This window comes from Hyla sarda, chromosome 7 (genome assembly GCF_029499605.1).
Source record: "Hyla sarda isolate aHylSar1 chromosome 7, aHylSar1.hap1, whole genome shotgun sequence".
In the NCBI taxonomy this organism is placed as follows: Eukaryota; Metazoa; Chordata; class Amphibia; order Anura; family Hylidae; genus Hyla; species Hyla sarda.
Genome location: NC_079195.1, coordinates 165,409,265 through 165,430,174, shown reverse-complemented (window position 1 = coordinate 165,430,174; position 20,910 = coordinate 165,409,265). Strand labels below are relative to the sequence as shown.

General features: G+C 41.0%; 1 protein-coding gene across 1 annotated transcript in view; it reads left to right on the top strand.

Annotated features, from left to right (window-relative positions):
- The first annotated feature begins 4,429 nt into the window (after window positions 1-4,429).
- The window catches only part of LOC130282032 (homeobox protein MSX-2-like), a 75,600-nt gene continuing 59,119 nt past the window's right edge, over window positions 4,430-20,910 (top strand). The window contains exons 1-2 of the mRNA XM_056529866.1: window positions 4,430-4,492; window positions 12,324-13,022. Of these exons, the coding sequence (XP_056385841.1) occupies window positions 12,680-13,022 (343 nt within the window). The 5' untranslated portion in view covers window positions 4,430-4,492; window positions 12,324-12,679. The remainder of the gene's footprint in view (window positions 4,493-12,323; window positions 13,023-20,910) is intronic.

The following is a 20,910-nucleotide window of genomic DNA, read 5'->3' as shown; positions in this document are numbered from 1 at the left end:
ATGCGTGTCATGCGGACCAATTGTCCAAATGGTAACGAGTTTTTTACATACATGGGGTGATAGCTATTATGGTTCAGTAAAGAATTAACCGCTGTGCTTTTTCGATAACCTTTGGTGAGTAACTGTCCCGTGGAAGCATCAAGCTCCACTTCAAGGTAAGTTAATGATTTGTCACTAAAAATACTGGTGAACCGCATGTTGTGATCATTTTCATTTAATTAGGCGACAAATTGCTCGAACCGGGGACCCATCCCACACTATGAAGACGTCGTCAATGTATCTATAGTACAGTTTAAAATTACGGATGTATGGATTATTACTAGTGTAAATTTTATTTTACTCCAAATCTGCCAGATAAAGATTTGCAAAAGTTGGGGTGACGGGAGTCCCCTGACCGGATCAAACTCAGTAGTTAGACAAAAATTTAACCCTCTACTCAGCAGAGCTAGACAATCATCACTGAGACTAACTGTTGTTAAATTAATCACATTTGATGCAGTATAAGAGGAGGTATTACTCATGTTTGTGGTGGTAATTAGATCAGTATCACCTACTGGTGCCAGGTGACCTGTTTCCGTTTAACACCTAGTTTTTTGGGGTTTCGGGCGGCCCTGTCTCGATGGACGTTGGACCAATTTATGGAAGCAGTTTCAAGAGAAATTCTATCCTTACTATATCCGAAGGATAGACCTAATTTATCCCCCAGCAAATTGCAGGCATTGAAATGGCTGTGTTCACAGGAGGATATCGTAGTAAAGCTGTCCGACAAGGGGGGCAATATTGTTTTACTTTCACGTGATTATTATTTTGAGGAGGTGATGAGACAGCTCCAGGACAAAACCACATACACCCTACTAAGTACAGATCCAACTAATGATTACAATGCCAAGATACGTTCAGTGCTGAGACGGAGAGTTGAACAGAGGTAAATTTCAGGCAAATACGCTTAAAGGTTGGTGACAGAGTGTTATGATTCGGCAGGCTGGATGTGGATCCTCTGTGTCAGCGAGGGATTGGCGTGGACCGTGTCAGTTGACCGGTTCTAGGTTGCTACTGGTCTTCACCAGGGCCCGCCACAAAGCGGGATGGTCTTGCTGCGGCGGTAGCAACCAGGTCGTATCCACCGGCAACGGCTCAACCTCGCTGACTGCTGAGAAGGCGTAGGACAGAAGGACTAGACAGAGGCAAGGTCAGATGTAGCAGAAGGTCGGGGCAGGCGGCAAGGTTCGTAGTCAATGGATATAGCAAGAGGTCAGGAACACAGTAATGGCAAACACAGTAATAGCTTTCTCAAGGCACAATGGCAACAAGATCCGGCAAGGAAGGGAAGGGGAAGTGAGGTTAAATAGACAGGGAGCAGGTGGAGGCTAATTAGACAGATTGGGCCAGGCACCATTCATTGGTGCACTGGCCCTCTAAATCTTAAAGAGCTGGCGCGCGCGCGCCCTAAGGAGCGGAGCCGCGCGCGCCAGGACCTGACAGCCGGGGACCGGGACAGGTGAGTGACTTGGGATGCGATTCGCGAGCGGGCGCGTTCCGCTATGCGAATCGCATCCCCGCCGGCAGTGTCAGTGCAGCGCTCCCGGTCAGCGGGCCTGACCGGGGCGCTGCAGAGAGAGGAACGCCGCGAGCGCTCCGGGGAGGAGCAGGGACCCGGAGCGCTCGGCGTAACACAGAGTATCCAAAACGCCCATATTGGTATTGGCTGCCGAAAATCCATAAGTTACTTGATCGCCCGCCCGGTCGCCCGATAGTGGCCGGGCTGGGATCGGTGATGGAATCGGTTTCCAAATACCTGGATTGGTATTTACGTCCCCTGCTCGATAATGTTCCCTCCTATCTTCAGGACACAGGAGACCTACAACTGGAACACTTCACATGGGAGGATACCTCCCATCTTGCCAGCATAGACGTGGAGAGCCTGTACACCCGCATTCCACGGGATGCGGGAGTACAGGTGATCCGTAGACAGCTGAGATGCGGAGGAACTTCTACAAAGGCTACGTGAAGCAATGCTGCAACAAGCTTATAAACGGGCGAGAGCCTTAGATCGAAATGAACTTCTGGAAAGAAAAAGGAAAGAGCCCAGCAGCACGGCTTCTAAGGATAAAAGGTTTATGTTCTCATTTGAATACAGTCCTATGGAGCAGATACTCAAAAATGTGATTCACAAGAATTGTTTTTTACTGGCCGAGGATGAGATCCTGCGGGATGTGGGGAAAAAGAAGCCGCTCATCACATTCCGCAGCACCTCTAACCTGAGAGATACGCTGGTAAGGGGTCGAATCAATTCGACCCATACCGGCTGGTTAAAACAGGGTGCCCCAAAGGGAAAATATAGATGTGCATCATATAATTGGTGCCGTTTTATGAGTCCAGACAAAGTAGTGACCTTAGGAATGGAATCTTTTAGAGTGGACCAACATATACATGAGTACATTAGAGTGGACCAATATATACATGTTCTATGTCGGAAAGACCATAAGATCGTTCAATGTGAGATTTTTCGAGCATATCAGGTCAATCTCTACAGGTAAAGGGGCTCATAGACTCATAAAACATATCTGTGAGGTTCACGGTGGCGATAAGTCGGTTTTGTCATTCTCGGGACTGATACAGATCGATACGGTCCCTGGGGGAGGAGATATCAATATGGTGTTGTTACAAAAAGAAACATCCATTATATTAAAAACTGGTGCTCTAGGTAAACTGGGACTAAATGACCGCAAAGATATTAATATATTTTCTATTTGAGGAAGTGTATTACATATATGTGTTTTCTGAAGCACGTTTCTATTGATTTGAATATATGTATGTGATTGAGATACATTTGCAAGATGCAAGATTGGCGGTTGCAACATATCTATCTACACCTGCTCTGTGAGATGTAAGGGTGGTCGCCCTAGTGAACAGGTGTAAAGATCATGTGATGTTAAAAAGGTATGGAGGAAGCAGAAGTGACGTAGGGACCGGCAAAAGCCACGTGTAGCCGCGTAACGAACGTCATCCCACCTCTTGTGGGAATTAAATGGATGAAGCATGAACTTCGAGTGCCGTGAGTTTTCTTCAAGCTATATTGAAGTTGGCATGAATTCTGTCTCTATACCATCTGACAGAGCACTGGATTGTTTTATGCTATAGATTGTGGTTGATGCATTTACGGTTTGAGTCGTAGCCAAGGTGTGTTTAAGTTGAAGCTGCAGCAGTGCCGACTGTGTTTTCCTTGACAGAACATATTGGATTTAGTGTGGGTAAACAGGTTGTCAGTTTCTCTTTAAAATGTGTTTAAAATTTCAACAAAAGAAATCATGCAATTATGCTAGTGGTCACAATGGCCCAGATTTAACTATCTGCATGAGCCAATGGGTCTGCTTTGCCCACAGAAACCAAACACAGCTTGGCTTTCAAAATCAAATTAGTAAAATCAAAGCTGAGCTGTGATTGGTCGCTGTTGGTAGATACATTTTTTATCTCATGCCGGTTGATAAATTTGGGCTATAAATGCAAGATAAAAAGTCTATTAAAGTTGGGAGCAAAGTGCTACTAAAACACCACACCCAGAGCATTTTGAAAAAAAATTGAAAAACCTCAAAAGATGCTACAAAACACCACTAACTAAAATTATATGCATGTGGTTCATTTTATACTTCACTATAGACTTTGAAATAACATCTAGTCCTGGCATTTGGGGGGGGGGGGTCAACAAAACAGCCTTAGGCCATGTTCTCACACAGTAAAATTGGAGTTATTGTTTTTTTTTACAGTAAAAAATCTGCAGATTTTCTTATAATAATGTGTTAGGCTGTTTCCACTTGGTTTTTTTTCTGGCAGTTTTTGGAAAACTGCCACTGCAGCTTTTGAGCCAAAGCCAGAAATGCATTCAAAAGGAATAGGACATATAAAGGAAGGACTTATACTTCTCCTTCCTTATGGATCCACTTTTGACTTTGGCACAAAAACTGCAGTGGTTGTTTTCCAAAAAACTATTTTGTAGTTTGCTGCCCTCTTGGTTTTGACCCTCTAGCTTGTTCCCATTTACTCTTTGACTATTGATTGTTTACCGTTTTTGCCTTGTGTGTTATTGACCTGTTATAGACCTGCTTCTTAACGCTCCTTCACTTAGACCGGTGTAGGGACTGTCACGCAGCTGTGGCCGTTTAGAGTGGATGGTCCCTATAGGAAAGGATAGTGGATGGGGCAAGGTCCAGGTTGCACTGCTTCCTACCTGACATAAAATATGTTTGTGAAAGTGTATCATGGCACAAATAAAACAGATTTCTGAGGACTGCAGAAAAAGAGAGTTGTTGAGGTTCATCAGGCTGGAAAAGGTTACACAGACATCTTTAAAGAGATTGTGTACAAATGAAGGCAATTGAAGACCATTATAACCCCTCACAGAGGTGATCGACCAACAAAGTCTACGTAAACAGCAAGGCATATAATAGCCTGCAAGGCCACAAAGGAATTCAAGGTGACCTCTAAGCAACTAAAGGTAACTTCTCCCCAAAAAGATGTACGGATAACCTCAACAAGCCAGAAGGTTACTGGAACAACGTTTTGTGGCTGAATGAGACCAAAAAAGAGCTTTTTGGTTTAAATTTGAAATATTAGGGGAGATTTATCAATACCTGTGCAGAGGAAAAGTTGCCCAGTTGCCCATAGCAACCAGATTGCTTCTTTCATTTTGCCGAGGCCTTGTTAAAAAGGAAAGAAGCAATCTGATTGATTGGTATGGGCAACTTTTCCTCTGGACAGGTTTTGATAAATCTCCCCCATTATCTTTGCAGAAATCTTTACACTTCATTTCAGCAAAAACTCTTCATACCCTCTTTGAAACATGGTTGTGGTAGTATCATATTCTGGGCGTGCCTGTTTTGCTGCTTCTGGCCCAGAGCAGCTTGCTACTGTGGTGAGGGTTTTATGAGGGCAGATGGAATTACCCTAGGAGCTGATGGCTTTAACCCCTTGTGTTCCTGACACCAGGGCGTGGTTTATCCTCTACACCACCCAAAGGTATATCACTGGATCCTGGGCTAGGCACGGGGTATATAATGACTCCGACACCAAGTTACGGAACAACGGCAGCTTTACTGAGTCAGACAGTTATAACAGTCTATACAGCTTTGTTAGGCCCACAGAGGTGACCAGTGACTTCAGAGACCTTAGGGCATGCTGGGACTTAGAGTGGACTTGGATAATTTGGATGCAGGCCACACTGACTTGAGACAGGATGACTTGGACTGACTTGACTATGACAGACTATGACTGACTTTAGGCCTCCTCTGAACTTCAGACTTCAGAGGTGACCAGTGACTTCAGAGACCTTAGGGCATGCTGGGACTTAGAGTGGACTTGGACAATTTGGATGCAGGCCACACTGACTTGAGACAGGATGACTTGGACTGACTTGACTATGACAGACTTTGACTACCTTTAGGCCTCCTCTGAACTTCAGACACACACCTAGGACTTGACCTCACTGTTCCTCAGCAAAGACTAAGAAAATAAGAGAATGAGCTAGCTCCACCCAGGGCTTAAATGGGAGAGACTAGGAGGGGTCCCATAGGTCACCCTTAGGTCACATGGTCACTGATACCTCACTGGGTTACAATCACATGACAACAGGTTAATCTAGTTAACTGTTCTTAAAGCTATAATACATTTTAGTTGTAATACATTATATAACATGCATACAAATGAATAGACAATGGAACAGGTGCAGGGGTCCCAGAGGACACTGCATGGGGGCTGCTTGACAGGGCAGCAAGGGTACAGGAGTGCAACTCCTGTACTGGGCCACCACACTACCATTGATGAAACAGTGATTTCTAAATTATACCAACAAACACAAGAGAAAATGTCATGAAATCTGTCTGTAAGGAAAATCTCAAGAAATTGAGGGTCATGCAATAAAACAATGACAGTATGCAGAATATCTCTGCCACAAAGGCAGTTGAGTGGTGAGTGGAGAAAGGCCTCTTGGTCAGACTTGCAGCTGACAGTTCCTGGAGAACTAGAGGGATACCAAGTAGTGACCCTTGTGTCCCTGTGAGGTGCTGTTAGCCTTGGATTTTCCAAGGTGCTGCCCAATTGCAAGTGTTGGAAGTCAGGCAAATAAAATGCCAGGCTTCCCCCAACTCCAAAAAGAGTTAATGACGGTTAGTGACCGCCTGCTAGCCTGCCTGTTCGTGGCATCAGCCAGCATGCTGACTTAATAGATCTATTGGCACCAGGGCCTGGTGCTGATGATTTTGGTGGGCTAAGTTTCTGGAGCAGGTAGCGTGGTATACTGATGTTGCCTGTGCTGGAATTCCCAGTTGCCTGCTCCTCTACTCTGCCACTGGTGCAGTGTACTGTATTTTCTTTCAATTGTGTGGGATTCTTGCAAAACAAAAGAAATACCTCAGAGTAGATTATGTAGTTTGTATAAATACATATACATATATATATATATATATATATATATATATATATATATATACTCATGTTTACTTTATTTATTTATACCAACAACCTAATCTACCTTGAGGTCTGACATTCCTGGTTTCTGCCTTGGATGATTTTGATGTGCATAAATTCACTTTGGGAGAATTCAGGGACACAGGAGTGCCGCTTTCAACTGTAGGCCACAGGTAGGGTTAGTAGGCCACAGGTAGGGTTAGACCTGCAGCTTACACTGTGAGCTGAACCTGACCTCCACGCCAACACTGTCGCCATGACATAACTTATCGGCTAATGTACTGCTGAAAAGGAAGAAGGCAGTCTGCTTGCTCTGCACAGGAGAGGTGGTGAGTATGGCTTTTTTTCCCCTTTTTGGCATTCTGGCACAAAAGGAGGAAACTACCTTAGAACATACCTGTCTACCTGAAATGAACTACTTAGGATCTTTTTTAGTTAGGTATATAATCTATCTTGGAGCAACTTGTTTCTGGTTAAGGGTTGAGAGGGGCACCTGGTTGTGTGTGTGTGTGTGTGTGTGTGTGTGTGTGTGTGGGTATGTGGCAGTGTTGGATTGGCAGCTTTCTTAATCTCTGAGCACCTCACCTCAGTTTTTATCTTTATTGAATGCCGCTTCTTACATGAGCCTATATATATTACAAAGGCATCTCTCATTTATCCTTTTCTTTCAGCCTTGTTGGCGATACCGTTGTTTTCACTTACAAAATTATAAAGACTAATAAAAATAGAATGTGAAATAGAACATGGCTTTTTAAAATAATTTTCTTATTGGGGAATTCTGGTACAAAAGGGGGAGCTACCTATGGACATACCTGCCTGCCTGTGGAGAGTCTATCTAAGGACACACCTGCATATTGGGGTGGGGAAACCATCTTGTACTTGTCTACCTGAGGGAACAACTGAAGGATATATAAGCATATCATGAGGGGGGGGGGGGTACCTAAGGACATGCTTGCCTGCCTGGGGGGCTACCAAAGCAAATAACTACCTGGGGGGGAACTACCTAAAAGCCTTGCTTGTCTATTGAAGGTCCTGGGGGAGGGGGATGCTTATGAGACATATTTTCCTACTGGGGTGGAAACTACCTACCTAAGGACATACCTACATAATAAATACCTGCCTATTGTGGGGGCATACATACCTACTAGGGGACATACCTGGCTACATGGAGATATAACCGCATATTGGTGCAACTACCTCACTACTGTAGGGGGACATACCTGCATAATAGGGAAACTTTCTACTGGGAGAAACAGACTCAGGACCCAACTCAAAAATACATGAGAGCTTTGAGAACGATCATTAGAAATCTATCCACAGGATCTACAAAACTGTTTGTCTTTCCAAAGGAGACATCAATCCATCAAATTATATAAATACAGGTAATGTTACAATGTATTGCAGACACCTAACTTTTTCATCTTCATATCAGCGGCCTAGCATGCCTCCATCAAAGAAAGAGAGAAGGAAGGCCACTCAAATTTTTTTTATGATTCAGACGCCTGCATAATCAATTGTGTGGCTAGGAACTGCCGTATTTGTTCCAGCACATTACACCGCATCTCTACAGCCATGTGGTAGACATCATGATCAGAACTGTTATACATTATAGCATTCTGGAACATAAGCATGATGTCCCTTTTGAACTCTGCTGTACCCCGAATTAACCCAGTCTCAATGTTTTTCCAGGTCCATAGGCCTTTGCATAATACAATGAAACCAGGAGCAATGTCATCTGTCATAGGCTGAAGAAATACATTGGCACACCTATGATACCTGTGGCTGCCACTTCCCACATCGATATACTGTCCTTGATACCAGTCAAGCCTATAACCCATGGAGTATTCTACATAGTTACATCATTTTTAAGGTTGAAGAAATCAGGACTAGATTAAGTCCAACCCAAAAAAAAACCCTACCATGTTGATCCAGAGGAAGGCAAAAAAAACTCCCATGAGGCTGATGCCAATTGACCCATGAAAGATGAAAAATTATTTCCTGAATAAACTCAGAATAAATCTCTGGATCAACATTCTATCAACATAAACCTAGTATTCATAACTTGTAATTTTATTTTTTTTTTCCCAGAAAAACATCCAGGACCCCTTGAACTTGTTTATTAAGTCAGACATCGCAACATCATGTGGCAGAGAGTTCCACAGTCTCACTTCTCTAACAAAAAAGAATCACCATCTGTCATGATGGTAAAACCTTCTTTCCTCTAAACGAAGAGGATGCCCCCTTGTCATGGTTACCAGTCTAGGCATAAAAAGATCACTAGAAAGATCTCTGTTATGTTTATTCATAGTTAGATATTTGTTTATTATGATGAAATTGCCCCTTAGACATCTCTTCTCCAAACTAAATAACACAGGTATTGCGGTGCACTACTGTGGTAGATGTAAACAATAACATTGGCTATCCCTCAACACTGATGTTAAAATTTAGTCATTAGCTAGCATATCCTTGAATCAAGGACACACCTGAGCCCGCACAACAACGCCAAGGTTTCTCAAGTGGCACTGGACCGAATACTAAACCTACCTGTGCGTGATAAGCAAAACCAGGAGCCAGTGGGCAATTACGGCAGCATTAGGCCGACTCACAGCCTGCTCCCAGGTTACCTCCAGTGTGGCTGGGCACACATACAATGGAAGGGGGAGGCAGGCTATAAGCCCCACCCAATTTGGCTGATATAGTTGTCTGCCTCACAGGGGAACCTTAATGCTGCCTAGAAAGTGTTCAAGGTGCATTAAATATGGAGTTTACACACCTCCAAGTATAACATTTAAACAATAGTGTTGAGCGGCATAGGCCATATTCGAATTCGCGAATATTCGCGAATATATGGACGAATATTCATCATATATTCGCGAATATTCGCATATTCGTTATATTCTCGTTTTATTTTCGCATATGCGAAAATTCACGTATACGAAAATTAACATATTTGAAAATTAGCATATACAAAATTAACATACGCGAGAATTCGCAAAATTCTCACACAGAAGTATTACAGCCTTCTTTACACCACACAAGCTGGAAGCAGAGAGGGTTGATCACTGTGATGTGTACTGTGAAGAAAAAAAAAAAAAAAAAAAACGAATATTCGTAATTACGAATATATAGCGCTATATTCACGAAATTCGCGAATTCGCGAATATGCGATATTCGCGAATAATATTCGAATTGCGAATATTCGCGAGCAACACTATTAAACAACAACAAAGACGTGGTCTCAAATGGCTGGAGGTGCTCAACCCCAAATGCAGTTGTGCATTTATACTGGGGGAGCAGATCCTGCGCTTGTGGTCTGTTGCTAAGGACAATCCCCAGCATTAAAATGCATACAATGGGGGGTGCCTGCAGCAGACTACAAGTGCCAAAATAGGATCCTTTTGTGGCACTTGTAGTCCGCTGCAGGCACCCCCCATTGTATGCATTTTATGCTGGGGATCACCCTTAGCAACAGACCACAAGCACAGGATCTACTCCCCCAATATAAATGCACAACTGCATTTGGGGTTGAGCACCTCCTGCCATTTGAGACCACATCTTTGTTGTTGTTTAAATTCCAAACTAAATAACACCAAGCTTGATAACTTGTCTTGGTAGTGTAATCCTCCCATGCCATGAATTATCTCTGTCACCCTACTCTGCATCAGCTCCAGTTAAGCCATTCTTCTTATACAGTATATCCTTCTTATATACAGGTGCCCAAATTCTGACACAATACTCCATATGTGGTCTGACTAATGATTTATACAGTGGCAATGTTCCTGTCATGACCCTCTAGGACTCTCTTGAGAAATGCGGAGTCTGTGGTGAATTCTATACTGTAGAGGTGTGCGCCCAGCAACAAACCTGGTTTTTCCTCCGTTGGATCCCCTCCATCGGTTTCAAGATATTGATAAATGCCATGACTTTGTTAGCCTTGGCTGCAGCTGCCTGGTATTGATGACTAAAGATACTGTCCAGTCCAGTACCTTACATTTATCCACATTAAACTTTCATTTGCCATGTCTTTGCCCAAGTCTTCAGCTTCGTCAGGTCCCTCTGTAATATTCTGCTGTGGACAAATACAAAAGAAAAAGAAGCGCTCCATAGTGCATTAACCGGGCAAGTTGAATTTCACAGTAGTTTACTGGAAGCGCTTACCCGGTAGGTTGTGCTAGTATACCAGGCACAACACTGTTAAGAGTTTCCAAAATGCAGCCAGTCCCGCCACCACATAGGTGTAATGGTAACAGAAACCTCCAAATACTCCCAAGGGACTTCAATAGGCGCAGAAAGGATGAAGGTAATAGATGTATAGATGATAGCATTTATTTGCAGAACAACGCTTTCAACGCCAGGACGGGCGTCTTTCTCAAGTTCCTGAACTTGAGAAAGACGCCCGTCCTGGCGTTGAAACGCGTTGTTCTGCAAATAAATGCTATCATCTATACATCTATTACCTTCATCCTTTTTGCGCCTATTGAAGTCTCTTGGGAGTATTTGGAGGTTGCTGTTAATATTCTGCTGTGTGATTTTCTGGTCGATGTCTGTCACTAGTTCATCCAGTGTTGGTACACTCTTAATACAGTGGTTCAGCAATTGCCAACAAGTACAGTTATTTCAGTAAAACTAGCTCCACATCTTCAGGTCCCATCATTCTGCCTGCGATCAAAGTCACTCAAGTCAATGATCTTGCATTATGATCTTAAGATGTCAGACACCAGCTGTTTCCAATGCAGCGATCATTCATACTGCATAGGGTCACTGACCACTGAGTTTCTGACACTTTTAACGTCAACATTTATGTTTTGAGTTTAGTGTGACTTTCGTGAAACGTTTTACAGTTTGCGTCATATATTTTGTAGCACAGGTTCACAACATCCACAGTAGGTGATGGTCCAAATATATATTGGTAACACAGGTTTACAGCATCCACAGTATGCCTAAAAAAAATCTCTCATAGAAGTCATCAAAACAAGTACAGGTTCCTAGGGTCCATGAGGCTGCTCTACAGAATATCTCTATACATTGCTAATAGCAGCTCAGGGAATATGGCCGCCCTATAATCATGTGCATAAAAGAAATAAGAAATATACATTCATATAAGCATATTCCAAAAAAATCATATGTATTTCTATGTAAAATTAACAGGTACATCTTAATGTAGGTGATATATTCCCTTACAGTGTACCTGTCATTAACAAAACCTTTCATATAGGATGTAGAAAATAAAATGATAAAATATTTGTAATATACATTGGTCATAAAATTTGTACATTTTTGTCCCTGGTATAGATTTCAAAGTGCAATGCCAGGGCAGAGCCGCTGTACTGGATTTATAAAGAAGCGTATGCCTCCTAATATATCCATCAAATCTGTCAGTGGGATTTCACTTAAAGGGGTACCCCACTGCCGCAGCGTCCGAAACGTTTAGTTCAGAACGCTGGGTGAGGGGATTGTGATGTCACGGCCACGCCCCTTGTGATGTCACACCCCCTCAATGCAAGTCTATAAGACTTGCATTGAGGGGGTGTGGTGTGACATCACGACCCCCGCAGCCCCTACCCAGCATTCGGAACTAAATGTTCCAGACACTGGAGCAGTGGAGTACCCCTTTAAGACTAGCATCTCAATTACTGGTTTTAGTAAATTCCCTTTAATGTATTCAGAAAACAAGGATTAGCTGCTGTAGATAATAAGCGTTTTAGTACCTCTTAGTAACTTTTAGGGGATGTCCATCTAGAATAAACAGTACTAAAAACACACAATAGCAGAGCTGACGCCATTTATATGGGGCCCCCAAGCTTATTTGCAGTCACTTAGCCTTTTGCACCCCGCACATCTCACTCTCCGCTCTTTCCTTCTAGATCTTGGCCAGGACTGAGGGGGCGTTCCTGGGACTCTGGACAGGGCGGAGCTAGGAAAGGAAAGTAAGAGGAGTTTATGAAGTCTGAATAGAGTGCAAGACAAGCACTTCATCAAGAGCACTTCTGCTTCAGGACACCACCGACAGTGTTTGCCCTAGGGATGTGGGAGCTAGGACAATTCCCACCACTTTATGATATCTGAGGAGATCACAGTCTCTTTCATCTGGTGACAGCACCTCTTTACTCTGGACAGCTCCACTAGAGCCGAGGGTCCCCTGCTAACAGTCTCCTGGGACCTGGGACAGCTCCCATAGCATTCTGCAGGGACAGGGCTTCATTCCCGATGCTATCATTTTATGGCCCCTTATTTCCTAATCATGAGTAATGACCGAGAAGGGTCCCCCGGGCCAAACCCCGTGCAGCCGGAGGCCAAGAAGACAGAGATGCCGATAGCCAGCAGCACTCCAGACATGGCTAGTGGTGTGCAGAGTATGGCATTACCCTTCAGTGTGGAGGCTCTCATCTCCGATAGGAAACCATGTACAACACAACTGCATGATCTGCTAAAAGAAGATGGCGATACAAAGTTATCTACTAGTCTTCCTCTCCTGGAAGAAAGATGCAGGCAAGACTCCGAAAGTATTGGAGACCCAGGGACCAATAGCTGGTACCAGAGTCCGCCATACTCCTCACCCCCAAGTAAGTAGAACCGAGCAGTTCTGTCCCGATATTATGATGATATAACGAAATGCACCACATTTTCTTCAATTTTAACTTTTGTGTTTCTTATTAAATATATATATAAATATCCATGTAATGCGTATATCGCAACTGAACCGGATTTGTATTTTTGTTTTGTATTGTTTTGTATTGTTTTGTTTCATTACTTTTGTGTTTCTTATAAAAAAAAAAAAAATATTATATTCATGTAATGCGTATATCGCAACTGAACCGGATTTGTATTTTTGTATTTTTGTTTTGTATTGTTTTGTTTCATTACTTTTGTGTTTCTTATTAAATATATATATCCATGTAATGCGTATATCAGTTGCAGCCGAACCGGATTTGTATTTTTGTATTTTTGTTTTGTATTGTTTTGTTTCATTACTTTTGTGTTTCTTATTTTATATATATATATATATATATATATATATATATATATATATATATATCCATGTAATGCGTATATCGCAACTGAAACGGATTTGTACTTTTGTTTTGTATTGTTTTGTTTCATTACTTTTGTGTTTCTAATTAAATATCTATATATATCCATGTAATTCGTATATCAGTTGCAGCTGAACCGGATTTGTATTTTTGTTTTGTTTTTCTTTATATTCCTATTTAGATCCTCGCCGATCTAAATAGAAATAAATAATAGTCTGCGATCCACTTACCGCACTGGAAGTAAACTAAATAGAAATAAATAATAGTCTGCGATCCACTTACCGTACTGGAAGTAAACTAAATAGAAATAAATAATAGTCTGCGATCCACTTACCGTACTGGAAGTAAACTAAATAGAAATAAATAATAGTCTGCGATCCACTTACCGTACTGGAAGTAAACTAAATAGAAATAAATAATAGTCTGCGATCCACTTACCGTACTGGAAGTACACTAAATAGAAATAAATAATAGTCTGCGATCCACTTACCGTACTGGAAGTAAACTAAATAGAAATAAATAATAGTCTGCGATCCACTTACCGTATTGGAAGTAAACTAAAGAGAAATAAATAATAGTCTGCGATCCACTTACCGTACTGGAAGTAAACTAAATAGAAATAAATAATAGTCTGCGATCCACTTACCGTACTGGAAGTAAACTTGCAAATTCTTTTTCCTTTATTTTCTCCCGGGAGACAGTTATAGGAGTCGCTGTATGAATGTAGCAGCAGCTGCAGGTCTATTAATTATTCTGTTGATTTATTATAAATAAAAAGAACGGTCAAGTCTCCTGATTATTGTCTCCTCAGAGGTAGACTCCATATAGCTGGATAATATTATTTATTGTAAAGTGGGTAGTAGCCTGATGACATATTTTGTTATATCAATTTTTTTTCTGCCTGCTGTTTAGTAAATGCTCCTATTAATATGTCCCCTAGTTTCTTATCACACGATCTAATTAATTTGAAGTGGTTTGTTTTGTTTATTTTTAAAAAGTTCATTTTTTTTATCGAATGGAAAAAAAAACAAAAAAAAAAAACATTGTCTTCTGTAATTTTAACATTACCAACTAAATTTCAGGCTCAGATTTGGTAGAACTGAAGGGGGTTTATAACAGAAAATGCTCTCTTTAATGTATACAGCGGTGTGTGTGTGTTGTGTTTGTGTGTGTGTGTGTGTGTGTTGTGTTTGTTTGTGTGTGTGTATTTGTGTGTGTGTGTGTGTTTTGGAAAGGGAAATGTATTTCACAAACATTTTTCTCCAGATCATTGAACTGCATTAATTTAATAACATGGGAGCTACAGTTATGTATTTACTTTAATCTGGAGGACTAGGGTCACAGAATGAGTCCTTCATTACATATTTTTATTTACTTGCTTTTTATATGGATACAAAAATTAAAGAAAGTATGAAGGAGAGATGGGAAAGGCTAAAAGTCAAAGGACACCCTGGGGCCTGGAAAGACACCACATGAGTCTTCTACATTTAATTATCTTTGCTTCATGCTGTTTTGGTTGTATATGTTTAGTAAATGATTGTGTTTTTTTTTAAAAGGAACTACAATAATGTATTTCCCAGACCATCTTCTCCTGGTTGAAAAGCATTCACTTCATAATCTAGGAGCTGCATCTACATTTTCACTTTGATCTGGAAGGTTAAGGCCTCCATTACCCTGGTTTGAATTATCAGTACCAAAACTCTGACTGAACAAACTTGTCTTTGTTGGTGTGTCATATTAGTTAACTTTTATTTTCATGTATTACTTACTTCTTCCAACTCTATATAGTGTGTGTTAGGATAGTATAATGACATTTTTAAATTATGCTACATCCAAAGAATTCAGAGCGCACTCACCTGGAGTCAGTCGCCGTACCAGAAATTCCGGCTCCGGTTATCCTCGGTCCATCAGGAATATCGCAGGAGATAGAGTGGGGGGAGTTCTCATATGCTGGCCACGGTCCTTATCACGCCCTCCGGACCGGACCTGATGGACCGAGGATAACCGGTGCCGGAATTTCTGGTACGGCGACTGACTCCGGGTGAGTGCGCTCGGAATTCTTTGGATGTATGGTATACTTTGTTTCTGATGGAGGAGCACCTCCCACAGTCATATTGCAGTCTACCCTCATGCCATAGACTTTATGTGCTAAATAGATGTACCGGATTAGAGGACGTGTATGTGTCCGTACTACCGGATGAATATATAGCTGTGTACGTATCTAGCGGTGTCGGTGATTTCACCTCTTTGTATGTGTAGTTACATTTTTAAATTTGTTTTGACTGAACCTCTGTGGTACAATTAATGAATCACTAATAATTAAAGAACCAAATTCTTAAAGTGTCCTAGGAATTTAAAGCACAGCTGTAAAAAAAAAAAAGAGAATATTGTTGCAAAATAGCACTGGATCCAGTGTTTACATGCTATAGAAATTAAGATAAAAAAAAGATCTTAAAATTAAAGGATAAAAAATAAGATATTAACAAAAATAAAGAAAATCAGGGCCATGTTAATTTGCTAGCTAGCGTGATTAAAGTGTACCTGTCGTCAACAAAAACTTTTGATAACATGTAGATAATACTATTATATGTATATTTGTAATTTCCATTGGTTAAAAAATTTGTACATTTTTGGGTGAAAAATTGCTTTCCATGCAGCCATTGCCTGTGTGTGTCTACGAGGAGTCCAAACACAGGAAGTGAGGGCAGGAGAAGCAGGGCTCTGTGCAGGCTCCTGGCTTGTCAATCATCCTGCTGTGTGAGCCAGGGGTGTGTCATAGAGCCTCAGTGTACAATGCCCCACATGTCCTCAGTGCACAGAGCTCTGCTTGTCCACCCAAACTTCCTGTATTTGGACTCCTGACAGAGACAGACATGCAATAGCTGCAGGGTACACTTTAAGTATGTTGTTGGACTGAAGAATTATTAGAAAATTTCTGAATAACCAAATGTCATTGCAGATGCCTTCAGCTATACTCAGGCCACATATCTGAAATACAACCTGTATGACAATTAGAGAAAATAGCATGTTGGCTCACTAAGAAACTTTGTTTTTGGGTTCTTTGTATGAACCTATCCTACTAAGGGTAATGTAGTTTGTAATAGCTTTCTTCAATTACTCCAGTTTCCTTCAACAATATCCTACTCATGGGTTAATTGCCTTCTGATATTACGGGTATGATACCTAGTATGTCAGATAGGGAAATTGAATTGTGAGCTCCATAGGGGCAGAGATTGATGTGAATTTTAACAATCTCTGCACCATGGGCCATGACCTTGGGTTCATAATGTTTACTTTGATGTTAAATTTGATGATTTATAATTAGCACAATTAATAGTTGTTTGTAGATTTCTTTTAATTATGTTGTTTTGGATTATCTTACTATGTATAACCCTATTCACCTGGCATTCTTTTTATTTTTTTCTCTCCCTCAATAATTTTTGTTGTACCAGTAAGGCTAAGTTTCCGCTTGGTTTTTTTGCTGGCAGTTTTTGGAAAAATGCCACTGCAGTTTTTGAGCCAGATATCCAAAAACTGCCAGAAAAAAACAAGTGGCCTCAAACTGTCAAATTCTGAACATGTGCTTAGACTATTCTATTGGTGTGGAATAGTTTTGTATAGCAAAATGTCTGCATCCCTTTTAGAGCTCTTGGGACCTGCAAATCTATAGCGAAAGTTGTATAATATGTATAGGAGCAATCACTGGACACATAACTCATCGGTCTTCATTTCTTTATGTCCTGTGCTGGTTTATTTCCCATGACCCTTGTTGGGAAAACCAAAATTGGGTAAACATCAAGTAAATAAAGTACATGTATATTTTAACATCCATTACTACACATTGCGCTTTAATAGGAAACAGACATTTTGTGATTTCCTAGTTTCTAAGATAAAGTATAAAAAGTACCCTATCATCTCACCCATCTTATGACCATTGATCGCCATATTGGGGTCATGTGCCTAATTTGAAGTTCTAAAAGATTCATATTTGTCCTTATAGTCACTATTTCATCCTATTTTTACTGACTTGAAGATAGGATGGAAAGTGTATTTGAAATGTTCCTTTTAAGACACTTTCACATTTGCATATTTAGGTCAGTATTTTGCATCTTTATTTGCAAGCCAAAATCAGGAGTGAATTCTACACTGGAAAAAAAAAGTGCAATGGAAATATTTTTTGTGTGTTTTAGAGCCAATTCTGGCTTTAGCTTATTCATTTGGATTTGTGCTTTGTGATAGTTGCCTGAAGAATTGTGACCATAAACATTGGGGGAGATTTATCAAAATTACTGAGTTTCCAATAGCAACCAATCAGATCGCTTCTTAAATTTTTCACAGACATTTTCAAAAATGACTGGACAGGTTTTGATTAGTGTTGCTCACGAATATTCGCAATGCGAATTTCATTCGCGAATATAGCACTATATATTCTTAATTACGAATATTCGAATTTTTTTTTCCACAGTACACATCGCAGTGATCATCCCTCTCTGCTTCCAGCTTGTGTGGTGTAAAGAAGGCTCTAATACTACTGTGTGAGACTGGCGCGCGAATTTTCGCATATGCGAAACTTTACATATGGTAATTTTCGCATATGCGAATTTTCGTTTATGTTACTTTTTATATATGCTAATTTTCGCTTATGTGAATTTTCGCATATGCGAAAATAAAACGTGAATATTACGAATATACGAATTTAGCGAATATATGACGAATATTCATCCATATATTCGCGAAATATCGTGAATTCGAATATGGCCTATGCCGCTCAACACTAGTTTTAATAAATCTCCCCTATAGTATCTATGCCCACGGAACTAAACCTCATGTTTTTGTTGCCTTAAACCAGAATGGGTTTTTCACACACAAAGTCTTTTTGCTTCTAATTTTTTTATTTTTTTTATCAATGATGATCAAATCTTCTGAAATCCGTTTGGATATGATTCTTTTAAATAGGTTGTCGGTTTCCAACCGGATTCAGAGCTTTAATTTGGAGTCATAAATAAAAATTGCATATGACACTCTGAAGGCTCCTGGGACTGTATCCAACACCTTTTAAACTCTGTAACGTCAAGAAAAAATAATAAGGTGAAAGGCACCGTCACATAACTGCTTTTTAATTTTTTTTTTTTGCTTTTTAAAGTTCCAAAATGTATTATCATTGCTTATACAGTGGTCCCTCAAGTTACAATATTAATTGGTTCTGGGACGACCGTTTTATGTTGAAACCATTGTATGTTGAGACCAGAACTCTATGGAAACCTGGTAATTGGTTCTAAAGGCACCAAAATGTCATCCAAAAAATAGGAAAAAGTGAGAAAAGAAAAATAAGTAGATAACTAATACAGATATAGCAAGTCCTTACATATAACAGTAAGAAAGATCTGCTGGGAGCTGTAATCACTATCTATGTCAGTGTTTCCCAAGCAGGGAGCCTCCAGCTGTTGCAAAACTACAACTCCCAGCATGCTCGGACAGCCAAAGGCTGTCCGAGCATGCTGGGAGTTGTAGTTTTGCAACAGCTGGGGGCACCCTGCTTGGGAAGCATTGGTCTATGTAGAGGACAGGAGCTTCTTCGGGGTCCTGTACAGTGCACGCAATGTCCTAAAAAAAAAAGTAACATGGAGCCGCCCTCACCTGGTGTCCAAAGGAGCAGCTAATCCTTGCCCAAAGAGTAGTACAGAACATGTAATACATCCCTGTACTGTAGGGGGCACTACCAGACACCAGTCAGTGCATACGCTTCAATAATACAGGAGTTTTACCGGTGAATGCCCATTCTGATTGGTCAGTTCTTAGTCACGTTTCACAGATCTGAACTGTCCATAACATTGTATGTTGAGTCTGGTTTCAACTTACAATGGTCCAGAAAAGACCATTGTATGTTGATACTATTGTATGTTGAGGCTATTGTAAGTTGAGGGATCACTGTACCATGCAGTTCATTTTTTTTTCTTTTTTAGTAGCAACAGAATTGGTGTTATTTTGAAGAAAATATAGGGCTGTCAAAAAAATATCCCTTTTTAGGAGTAGTTTGAGGTTTGTCAGATTTACCCTGTTGAGCAGCGGTAGGGTTTCCAGGAGAATCACTTTATTATGGAGCACAGTGGACAAAGCAGGAAATGTGCAGCTGTACGGTATGAAAAATAATGTAGTAGAAATAAAGAATAAGGCTGGAAATGTATCTCCAGTATGTATTTATTTTAATAAAATGAATTTTATGCATAGCATAAAAAGGGGTTAGTTGCTGTAGTGGCAGCAGTATAGTATTGAACATAATGGACAAGGCAGGACATGTGTGATGTGTGGTTGTATAGGGCTAGTAGCATGTGCACCAGGGGGAGTAATAGCTGCAGCAACAGTTTGTACATGAATTAATAGGGCTTAACATGTAGCTCTGTAGATGGCTAGTAATAGTGGAATCAGTAGCATGCTTTCAGTACCATAAGTAAATTACATAGTTACAAAGGTTGAAAAAGCACAAGAGTTCCTCAAGAACTTAAAAACCTCATCATAACTGAACTTAAAACCCCACTGTGTTGATCTAGGCAAAAATTTCAATAAGATCCCCAAAAATAAAAAAGATTTCAATAAATTTTGTTTTTTGTTTTTTTCCCACACTGTAACAAATGTATCAAAGGTTAATTTGCAACTTAGGCCCCATTCATACCACATTTTCCTGCTATGGTTAATGCGTGAGCTTTTTTGCTTTTTTTTTTTTTTTTACCACTTAAGGCTAGGATTCCACTTGGTTTTTTCTCTGGCAGTTTTTGGATATCTGCCACTGCAGTTTTTGAGCCAAAGTCAGAAGTGGATCCATAAGGGAGGAGAAGTGTAAGTCCTTCCTTTATATGTCCTATTCCTTTTGAATACATTTCTGGCTTTGGCTCAAAAACTGCAGGGGCAGTATTCCAAAAACTGCCAGAAAAAAAAACAATTAGAATCCTAGCCTAAAGGAGATATCCAGTGGTTAAAACATATCCCTTATCCTAAGGATAGGGGATAAGTTTCAGATCGCGGGGGGTCCGACCGCTGGGGCCCCCCGTAATCTCCTGTATGGGGCCCCGACAGCCTGCAGGAAGGGGGCATGTTGACCACCGCACAAAGTGGCGTCTGACACGCCCCTCAATACAACTCTATGGCAGAGCCGGAGCGCTGCCTTCGGCAATCTCCGGCTCTGCCATAGAGTTGCCAATGAGCCAGGGCCCCGTACAGAGAGATTGCGGGGGGCCCCAGCAGTAAGACCCCCCGCGATCTGAAACTTATCCCTTATCCTTAGGATAGGGGATACGTTTTTCACCACTGGACTACCCCTTTAACGACAATGGACGTAAATGTACGCCCTGGTGCGGAGGTACTTTGTGCATCAGAACATTCATTTACATCTTGTACATGACTGCGAGCATTGGAGCAGTGCTCG